This window comes from Procambarus clarkii, chromosome 49, assembly GCF_040958095.1.
Source record: "Procambarus clarkii isolate CNS0578487 chromosome 49, FALCON_Pclarkii_2.0, whole genome shotgun sequence".
Classification (NCBI taxonomy): Eukaryota; Metazoa; Arthropoda; class Malacostraca; order Decapoda; family Cambaridae; genus Procambarus; species Procambarus clarkii.
Window position 1 is genome coordinate 20437413 of NC_091198.1, and position 11569 is coordinate 20448981.

At 44.6% G+C, this 11569-nt stretch overlaps 1 protein-coding gene across 1 annotated transcript; it reads left to right on the forward strand.

The window, feature by feature from the left end:
- Positions 1-5733: 5733 nt before the first annotated feature.
- On the forward strand, positions 5734-10365 carry LOC138351418 (countin-like protein). Its single transcript, XM_069303240.1, has 2 exons — positions 5734-5834; positions 9963-10365. The coding sequence occupies exons 1-2, from the start codon at positions 5734-5736 to the stop codon at positions 10363-10365; spliced, it is 504 nt and encodes a 167-aa protein (XP_069159341.1).
- Positions 10366-11569: the final 1204 nt, after the last annotated feature.

Sequence of the window (11569 nt, forward strand, 5' to 3'; positions counted from 1 at the left end):
GTAGTGGTGGTGGTGGTGGTAGGTGGGTAGTGGTGGTTGTAGGTGGTGGTTGGGGACGTACCTTACCTATCAGTACTTATCACTGGTGGTGGTGGTTCATGCAGTGGTAGGTGGATGGTGGTAGTGAAAGAGGGCTGAATGAATGGGTGAGAGGTTGGTAGAGGTGGTTGATGATGGTGGTAGTGAAGGCAGTGGTTGGTAGAGGTATAGGCCAGCCCAGCAACAAGCAAGAAAACTGAGCCATGCAAAGGTTAGTCATCACAGCTTCTAAGATCACAGTCTTTTCCCTTACCAAAACCCCCGCCATGAATTAGGCTAATAGTCCCCCCCCCCCCCCGCCAGGAGACAGGGCCCCACGCCTCCTGGGGGCCCCGAAGCCTCCAGAGGGCCCCCCCATGCCAAGTTCAATTCAGGAAACTTAAAAAAATGTTAATTGATCCAGAGTGGTTCATCATCTGTGCCCATGACGGCTACATGGAGAGGCCAGAGGAGAGGATCTTGGCTCTAGAGGCCTCCAGACCTCTCACTATTGTGACTACCGACCTCCTGTGCTAAGAGAGGCATCTTTCACGGTGATCACCTCTGGGGAAGTACCCAACAGGGTGTCATCTGGGTGACATGAATGACTTTTGTCATCAATGTTAACTAATACAACACCTTTAAGTCTTTGTAACATTATTAACAAGTACTTTATTTTGGTTTTACGCGGCTGGGTACAGAAACTGACGGCTCTTGTTGTTGTTGCTGTTTAAGATTCGCTACTTGGAACAAAAAGTTCCAAGCAGCACGGGCTATGGTGAGCCCGTAGCCCACTCTGACGGCTGCTGTCTCTTCTTGACTACCTGTCGTTGCTTCCGGGGGTCACCTTCCCCAAGCGGCCCGGTCTCTGACCAGGTCTTCAGGTTGGTGAGCTCGTCTACCAGACGGTTGGCCGAGCGGACAGCACGCTGGACTTGTGATCCTGTGGTCCCGGGTTCGATCCCAGGCGCCGGCGAGAAACAATGGGCAGAGCTTCTTTCGCCCTATGCCCCCTGTTACCTAGCAGTAAATAGGTACCTGGGAGTTAGTCAGCTGTCACGGGCTGCTTCCTGGGGGTGAAGGCCTGGTCGAGGACCGGGCCGCGGGGACACTAAAGCCCCGAAATCATCTCAAGATAACCTCAAGATACCAGACGGAGAACTTCCCCCTTCCCACAGCTCAAGGTAAGCCTTACCCTACTGGCTACCCCTGGAACACTACTTGCCCAATCGCTTTACACTCGCGACCCCAACTGCTTGTTGGGTTAACAGAGGCGAATAGTTAAGGCTTGGTTCCCAGTCAATCCTTCCACGGTTTTGATATTTGCTAGAGTATCAAGTGTGCTGATTGTGCTTACGCGAGTGTAATTACCTAAGTGTAATTACCTATGTGTAATTACCTAAGTGTAATTACCTATGTGTAATTACCTAAGTGTAATTACCTATGTGTAATTACCTAAGTGTAATTACCTATGTGTAATTACCTAAGTGTAATTACCTAAGTGTAATTACCTAAGTGTAATTACCTATGTGTAATTACCTAAGTGTAATTACCTATGTGTAATTACCTAAGTGTAATTACCTATGTGTAATTACCTAAGTGTAATTACCTATGTGTAATTACCTAAGTGTAATTACCTAAGTGTAATTACCTAAGTGTAATTACCTATGTGTAATTACCTAAGTGTAATTACCTATGTGTAATTACCTATGTGTAATTACCTAAGTGTAATTACCTATGTGTAATTACCTAAGTGTAATTACCTATGTGTAATTACCTAAGTGTAATTACCTATGTGTAATTACCTAAGTGTAATTACCTATGTGTAATTACCTATGTGTAATTACCTAAGTGTAATTACCTAAGTGTAATTACCTAAGTGTAATTACCTATGTGTAATTACCTAAGTGTAATTACCTATGTGTAATTACCTATGTGTAATTACCTAAGTGTAATTACCTATGTGTAATTACCTAAGTGTAATTACCTAAGTGTAATTACCTAAGTGTAATTACCTATGTGTAATTACCAAAGTGTAATTACCTATGTGTAATTACCTATGTGTAATTACCTAAGTGTAATTACCTATGTGTAATTACCTAAGTGTAATTACCTATGTGTAATTACCTAAGTGTAATTACCTATGTGTAATTACCTAAGTGTAATTACCTATGTGTAATTACCTATGTGTAATTACCTAAGTGTAATTACCTAAGTGTAATTACCTAAGTGTAATTACCTATGTGTAATTACCTAAGTGTAATTACCTATGTGTAATTACCTATGTGTAATTACCTAAGTGTAATTACCTATGTGTAATTACCTAAGTGTAATTACCTATGTGTAATTACCTAAGTGTAATTACCTATGTGTAATTACCTAAGTGTAATTAACTATGTGTAATTACCTATGTGTAATTACCTATGTGTAATTACCTAAGTGTAATTACCTAAGTGTAATTACCTATGTGTAATTACCTAAGTGTAGTTACAGGATGAGAGCAACGCTCGTGGTGTCCCGTCTTCCCAGTACTCTTTGTCATATAACGCTTTGAAACTACTGACGGTCTTGGCCTCCACCACCTTCTCACCTAACTTGTCCCAACCGTCTACCACTCTGTAAAAGAAAACTTCTTAATGTTTTTCTCGGTATCTCTGTTTCTTTAACTAGAATCTAAGACATCTTATTCTCAAAGTTGTTTCAAGAATTTATCGGTCAATTTTGTCTTCTGTTACTATCTTGTAGGTAGTGATCATGTCCCCTCTTTTCCTCTATCAGCCTCTCCTCGTAGCTCTTGTTGTTCAGTTCTGGGAGCCATTTAGTGGCATGTCTTGGCACCTTTTGCAGAGTAATGATGGGGTTCTTGAGATATTGGCACCACACATGTGGTGCCTTACCCTTTGGCACCACACAACACCAACATATTCTAGTTTCAATGTCACAAAAGTCGTGAACAATTTCTTTAATATTTCACTATCCATGTATATAAAATCTATTTAAGTTGCAGTCGAGGAGTCACAATAACGTGGCTGAAATATGTTGACCAGAACACACACTAGAAAGTGAAGGGACGACGACGTTTCGGTCCGTCCTGGACCATTCTCAAGTTGATTGTGTTCATTCACAATCGATTGGACCGTCCTGGACCATTCACAATCGCCTTGAGAATGGTCCAGGACGGACCGAAACGTTGTTGTCCCTTCATTTTCTAGTGTGTGGTCTGGTCAACTATTTAAGGTCAGAAAGCGTAGCATAGGCTCCTGGTAGGCCGTCTTCCGAGTGGTCCTCTGGTGATAGTTCACTACCTAGAACCACCTCTAAACCTCTTTCTTGGTCAGAATTCTTTAAACTCTCTTTTCACATAATCTATAGGTTGTGTGTGGCCTATTTTCTCCCATTCTGCATTCCATAACATGGCATTTATCCACATTGAATTCCATCAGCCATGTGTTGCTCCATATACTTTATCCAGACCGATATAATTCATATAATTCCATATTCTTTCTGATAGAGTGTTCTTAAGAGACAATAAACATTCCTAGTGGTGTAAGAGAACTCTGTGATACTCCACCAGAATCATTTTCTCCTGTCAGATACCATCTTCGGGCTCACCATAGCCCGTGCTACTTGGAACTTTTTGCTCCAAGTAGCGAATCTTAAACAACAACATCCAATCAGATCCATTACTTCTGATTAACACCCTCATTAGTCACTCAGAAAACTGAGTGACTAATTATATATATATATATATATATATATATATATATATATATATATATATATATATATATATATATATATATATATATATATATATATATGTTTGTCAACAGGACTTTACAAGTGCATGTTACTGGAGTCACTCCTGTAAGTTCTCATTTACTATCATATAAACTAAGTAATTTTATTATACAGGATCTTGCTGTCATTATACAGGATCTTCCCGTCATCATACAGGATCTTCCCGTCATTATACAGGATCTTCCCGTCATTATACTGGATCTTCCCGTCATTATACAGGATCTTCCCGTCATTATACAGGATCTTCCCGTCATTATACAGGATCTTCCCGTCATTATACAGGATCTTCCCGTCCTTATACAGGATCTTCCCGTCATTATACAGGATCTTCCCGTCATTATACTGGATCTTCCCGTCATTATACAGGATCTTCCCGTCATCATACAGGATCTTCCCGTCATTATACAGGATCTTCCCGTCATTATACAGGATCTTCCCGTCATTATACAGGATCTTCCCGTCATTTTACAGGATCTTCCCGTCATTATACAGGATCTTCCCGTCATCATACAGGATCTTCCCGCCATTATACAGGATCTTCCCGTCATTATACAGGATCTTCCCGCCATTATACAGGATCTTCCCGTCATTATACAGGATCTTCCCGCCATTATACAGGATCTTCCCGTCATTATACATGATCTTCCCGTCATTATACAGGATCTTCCCGAGACTCCTGTACATAAAGATGGCTGAAAAATCAACTGACGTGGAATGCTTAGGTCGGCTGCACATTCTTTCAGACCCCTTCCAAGTGCTATATAGTCATGGTGGCTTGGCGCTTTCCCCCTGATAGTTCCCTTCCCCCTGTGTGTGTGTGTGTGTGCGTGTGTGTGTGTGTGTGTGTGTGTGTGTGTGTGTGTGTGGCCCTCCCCACATCGTCTCTCTCTCTCTCAAGGGCGACCCTCGAGTCGCCCTTGAAAGATGAGAGAGATGTAGCAGCAGGGATGGAGAAGTTTGAGGAGGAAGTAGAAGAGGAGGAGAGGAAGGAAGGGAGGGAGAGAGAGGGGGGAAAGAGAGCGAATGAGAGGAGAAAGAGAGGCCAAAAAAATAGGTGCAATAGACGGAAGAAATTTAAAACCTAGCTCGAGTGACGGGAATAAAGTCCCCCCCCCCCTATTACTCCATCCCCTCATCCCTTACTCCATTCCCCCATCCCTTACCCCAACCCCCCATCCCCTATTTCCTACCCCTCCTCCACTAAGCCTCTGACACCTCAATACTTTCATCCAACCTACACTTTAAATTCCCTATTTTTCCCCCCTGTTCATAAATATTATTATTTCCCGTAGAACCATTAATGCTGATAGTTTTATCAAGGCTGTTACCGCGCTGGAAAATGCTTAAGGAAGAGTGTGTGCAACTTTAGTTTACCAAGGTTTACCTCTTAGTTAAGGGGTCGTGTAAGCGAGGTTAAGAGGGGGATGCAGTGTACAATGTTGCAAAGATTATCACCGAGTTTTCCTCTTTGTTTTTTTTTCGTTGTGAAAATATTGTGGAACACGCGGTGTTTATATGGATTTTTATGCTTCGAGAAAAGTAGAAGAAAAATACATCGCCAGTGAAGTGTATTATGTTTGCTGGCGTTTTAGGAAGGCTGTTTTAGGTAGGCTGCAGTAAGTGTATGCGGCCAGCATGCTGTGAGTGTATGTAGCCAGCAAGGGTGTGTACAAGATTACGCAAGAACTTACGAACGTGTACATCTTTCCTCAATCTTTGACGGCTTGGGTTACATCTATTAAACAGTTTACAAGCATGAAAACTTGCCAATCAACTGTCGTTATTGTTATGAACAGCCTCCTGGTGCTTCGGAGTTCATTAATTGTTTAATAATTTGAAACAAAGCCGCCAAAGATTGAGAAAAGATGTACAGGTATGTAAGTGCTTTCGTGAATCTGGCCCCAGGCCTGCAAGATGTTACGTGAACCGGTATACACATCTCTATCTCCTGATGAGAGTCATACTCGAACTTGCATAAAGCCTAAGAGACACAGTTTAGTTGTACTGGACTCTGGGTGAGACGAGAAACAGAATTTTTGAATTATTTCAGTTATAAGTTCGGTGAGGAGGCGGCAGACTCTGGGGTTCAGCTTCAAAATAGCGGACCGACCAGCGTCCAAGAGAGATATTTCCCGCCGAAAAGTACACCGGATGTGAGGGCGCCGAGTTTCCCGGATGTAAAGGCGATGATTGGCTGGGCGTGACCAATGGGGGAGCGCCCTGACGTGACGTAGGCACCCGATGCGGAAGCGCGGGCTTTGTCAGTGTACCCCAGCACTTCGTGAGGGCAGGACGTGCCAGTCTCCAAGTATGCAAGATGACGACTGACCCCTCCAGTAGGACGGACATCTTGGCTGGTAGTACTTGAGGACTGCCATTAGGAAGGGCTGACCAGGCGTCACAGACAGCTTGTCAAGATCATCTAGAGGCGACAACACAGGTGACATTATGGATTACAATGCTTGTCGACCTGACAGCTACACTAACTCAAGCCGGCAACATCATCACAGCTGGCATTCAGGCTCTCTTAAGAACCGGATTGCCCGAGCCGGATGCACGGAACAGTTAGGGTGACCTCTTCGGGGAGCTGTCCGTCTTATCTGGAACATGGCGGCTGCGACGGGATTCAAAAACCAGTTTACGAGGGTTGGAGCCCGTACGAGTACCCCTCCACCCTAAGATGTCAGCTTAAGGCACCTACACCTTGAGGTAGTTAGAGGATCACAGGTTGCCGCGGCCCGGTTCCTGACCACGCGTCTCTTTCAAGGAGTTTTATCAAGTTTCCTTTTGAACCTCGACCTTACCTTGAGGTGCTTCCGGGGCTTAGCGTCCCCGCGGCCCGGTCCTCGACCAGGCCTCCTGTTTGTTACACCCCCCCCCCCCAGGAAGCAGCCCGTATCAGCTGTCTATCTCCCAGGTACCTATTTACTGCTAGGTGAACAGGGAGGGCATCAGGGTGAAAGAAACGCTGCTCATTTGTTTCCGGCTCCACCGGGGATCGAACTCGGAACCTCATTACATTCGTCAAGATAATGACTCGGTACTTCAATTCGTGAAGTGATGTTGGTCTTTGGCCAAAACAAATATGTTCCCAACCCCCTCCCATACATACATGCCTATCTACACATACATGTATATACATACATACATGAATAATTCTATATACTTTATGGGGAGACACCGCCCCCCCCCCCTGACCCCCGCTACACCTGGACTCCATAAAGCCGCCCAAACTAAGCGAAAACTTGCCCTCCTTGTTTTTATAATTCATGATTCCTCAACTTAGGCTACCGCACTTTACCTGGTCGGTTTTAACATCCCTGGTGCTTGCTCTCTCTCTCTCTCTCTCTCTCTCTCTCTCTCTCTCTCTCTCTCTCTCTCTCTCTCTCTCTCTCTCTCTCTCTCTCTCTCTCCCTCCTGTCTCTCTCTCTCTCTCTCTCTCTCCCTCCTGTCTCTCTCTCTCTCTCTCTCTCTCCCTCCTGTCTCTCTCTCTCTCTCTCTCTCTCCCTCCTGTCTCTCTCTCTCTCTCTCTCTCCCTCCTGTCTCTCTCTTTTCCTAACTCGCATTCGAACGTACCTATTGGCTATCTTACACACACACACTCAAACACACAAGGTATCATTTGGGAGATGAAATTCTTCAAGAGTCAGAGGGGGTTCCTTTCAGAGGGTGATATCAACCTGGGGTTGATATCACGCCAGACCTGTCCCCTGCAGCCAATATCAAGAGGATAACATCAGCGGCATATGCCAGGCTGGCCAACATAAACGGCATTTACAAACATGTGTAAGGAATCATTCAGAACTTTGTATACCACATATGTCAGACGAATCCTGGAGTATGCAGCCCCAGCATGGAGTCCATATCTAATCAAGCATAAGACTAAACTGGAGAAGGTTCAAAGGTTTGCCACCAGACTAGTACCCGAGCTGAGAGGTATGAGCTAAGAGGAGAGACTACGGGAGTCAAGCCTCACGTCGCTGGAAGACAGAAGAGTTAGGGGGGGGGGGGGGGAACATGATCACCATATAAAAAATTCTCAAAGGAATTGATAGGGTAGATAAGGACATGCTATTTAACACAAGGGGAACACGCACTAGGGGGCACAGGTGAAAATTGAGTGCCCAAATGAGCCACAGAGATATTAGAAAGAACTTTTTTAGTGTCAGAGTGGTTGACAAATGGAATACATTAGGAAGTGATGTGGTGGAGGCTGACTCCATACACAGTTTCAAGTGTAGATATGATAGAGCCCAATAGGCTCAGGAACCTGTACACCAGTTGATTGACGGTTGAGAGGCGGGACCAAAGAGCCAGAGCTCAACCCCCGCAAGCACAAACAGGTAAGTACAACTAAGCGAGTACACACACTATTAACCCCCTTGTTGCAAGGAAGACAATAATTCCAGAACATACCTGTAAGAATTTACACATATGGTATATACCTGTTATACAGGTATATAACATTTAAGCGAACTCTGCGCTCATATAGGCTCCACTACCTACACGACGCCAAACCTTCAACACAGCAATATACCCGGATAGGGCGATCACCGGGTAACAGCATGCACAATGCTGTCCCAGCACGACGAGGCCGGGCGTCGTCGAATGACCATCACGGCGCCAGCCATCCCAGCTGGCGCCAAGAACGGCGATCGCTGGCACTTAGCGTTATTTACCAAACATTACTGACAGCTTGCTGTTGCGGCGTTCCCCACTCCCCTCGCTCGTGGGCACCCGTGCCGTTACGAGTGCGTGTTGTAATCCGCTAATGGCGCGTCTCAATGGCCTGGGAGTGAGGAGAGATGGAGAATGTCTCTCAGGGAATGATTGCAGAGGCGCGACAATAGGCAGTGACTCCCCCGCGCGAAGAACAGCCTCGCTTACGATGGTTCGATCTCTTGCACCTCCCCAGCTCCCTTAGTTTACCTTCAGTACACCAGGTGCGGTTTACAGACAACCCCCATAACCTGCACCAGGATTGTACTAATTATAAACAGCCTCCTGCTTCTTCCGCGCTCATAAATGCTTTAATAAATACAAACAAAAGCCACCAAAGTTTGGAAAAAAAGATGTACAGGTTTCGTCAGGTGCTTGGGTAACTGCTTGACGACTCCGGTTCCCTGGTTAAACGATTGGGGGGTCGTATTGTATGGGAAACTAGTAGGGGGTAAGGTTTACCATGAGCTATGAGAAGGGACAGCTCTCAGCCTGCTAACAGGAGTCAGCAGTCGTCTGCTCCTGTACCCTCCTGTGTAAAAAAAAGATGAGGAGGAAGCGGGGAAGGGAGAGAGAGAGAGCGAGGGGGAGAGAGAGAGAGAGAGAGAGAGAGAGAGAGAGAGAGAGAGAGAGAGAGAGAGAGAGAGAGAGAGAGAGAGAGAGAGAGAGAGAGAGAGAGAGAGAGAGAGAGAGAGGGAATGAGACGAAGAGAGATAGAAAGAGAGGAAGAGAGAGGGATATAAAGAGAAGGAGAGAAAGTGAAAGTGGGAGAGAGAGAAAGGGAGGTGGAAAGAGAGAGGGAGGGAAAGGAGAGAGAGAGTGAAACACTTTTCACAACCAGATGAGAGACGCCAGAAAGGCAGTTTGAAACCAAAAGTGAAACTGTGGTATAGAAAGTGGAGCAGGTCCGTGAACACGAGAGAGAGAGAGAGAGAGAGAGAGAGAGAGAGAGAGAGAGAGAGAGAGAGAAAGACAGAAAGAGAGAGAGAGAGAGAGAGAGAGAGAGAGAGAGAGAGAGAGAGAGAGAGAGAGAGAGAGAGAGAGAGAGAGAGAGAGAGAGAGAGAGAGAGAGAGAGAGAGAGAGAGAGAGAGAGAGACAATGGGTAAGACCTAACAAAAAATATATTGATCCACAAACAAGTTACCTGGTCGAAAATGTGACAAAGGAATATTTACTATGCAGTAAACTAAGCTTTATCTGGATAGAGAACAAAAAAAAGGATAGGAACACTGACGCCTCTCTCTCCTCACTATCCCCACCACCGCCTCTAACCCCAAAATTTGCTGTAGCACCGCTGTAGTTCCAGTGTAGTTCTGTAGTTCCAGCATGGAACTACAGACGACTACTGCTGCTACCACTACTTGTTCTACGACTTGTAAATACTGCCATCACCTCTACTCTGCTGTAAATGACGCTGCTGCAGCTGCTACGTCAACACCTACAGCTACTACGTCAACACCTACAGCTCCTACGTCAACACCTACAGCTGCTACGTCAACACCTACAGCTCCTACGTCAACACCTACAGCTCCTACGTCAACACCTACAGCTGCTACGTCAACACCTACAGCTCCTACGTCAACACCTACAGCTCCTACGTCAACACCTACAGCTCCTACGTAACACCTACAGCTCCTACGTCAACACCTACAGCTGCTACGTCAACACCTACAGCTACTACGTCAACACCTGCAGCTAATACGTCAACACCTGCTGCTACGTCAACATTTGCTGCTACGTCAACACCTGCTGCTACGTCAACACCTACGGCTACTACGTCAACACCTGACTCGTCGCTCTATGCCGTAACAGAGTTTCATAACTGAAGTTTTAATAACTTAGTTTTTATATTTTCATTTTCCTCAATACCTCAGAGCTGGAATTTATCTTCCTTAAACATCAATTACTTTCCATGGGCCATTGAAAGACCTGATTTATATCATTTTGGAGGTCTGCTGTGTCCTCTATAGTGTCTGCTCTCATGAAACATCCTGGTGAACAGAAACATCAGGTAGAATGAAAGTTGCCCAACCGCTTCTGACCTGCTTGGGAAACTGAACCCAGGACCAGGCCTCATTTTTCTTACACATCCCCCAGGAAGCAGCCCGTAGCAGCTGTCTAACTCCCAGGTACCTATTTACTACTAGGTGAACAGGCGCATCAGGGGATTAAAAAAAACTCTACCCATTTGTTTCCGCCTCCACCGGGGATCAAACCCGGAACCTCAGGATTACGAATCCCGAGCGCGATCCACTCAGCCGTCAGCCACATTCCCCCTCACAAGTGGAGACATATAACTCAAAACTCGGATGTTTACACCGGCTATAAGGACCTGTCTCATCTGTTAACCGAAGCTGTCAAGACGAAGGCAACGGAGAACGTGTAATATCCGTGCCGGAAATTATAATAATTATAGCGTTCTTCGGCAGTCGGGCCCAGGAGCTGAGAGCTACACAGAGAGTTGGGAAATGACTCTTATAGCTGTGTTGTGAAGAGTTGTACGGGAGACATCTGGTGGCGGTTGTTAACAACTCTTTATTATGCTACAATGGTATAATATTCATGAGAGAGAGAGAAAATGCATTTTCTAGTAAAATATATATATATATATATATATATATATATATATATATATATATATATATATATATATATATATATATATATATATACACATACAACACGTGACCAGTTTTACACGACCAAGTTTGGAGGAAAAATGTGTTTAGTTTGGCAAGGAAAAGTGAAGTTTCTCTGGGAGATGCAGAGACTTTGTTATTTTTATCTGAAATCCCATTTCAGAGGATCTTATAAGTACAGAGGAGCAAAAGATGTCTTCCCAGCCCAAGTAACTTTTAGTGAAATTTTTTTTTACCTCGTTAGACTAGGCACATCAAAGGTATTTTTTTTAAGATTATGGAAACAATTTCCTTATTTTTTTAAGGATTAATGAGGCTTGGATTTTAAAGAATTAAATTAATCCCTGGAAGTTTATAAGGGACCTTAAACTTTATATTTTAATAAATATAA

What these genes read in the sequence shown, in the direction of transcription:
- LOC138351418 (XM_069303240.1), top strand. Translation starts at nt 5,734, where the DNA reads ATGTTACGTGAACCGGTATACACATCTCTATCTCCTGATGAGAGTCAT. An exon ending in TTAGTTGTACTGGACTCTGG is followed by an intron (nt 5,835 to 9,962) that starts GTGAGACGAGAA and finishes ACGCTGCTGCAG; the next exon opens with CTGCTACGTCAACACCTACA.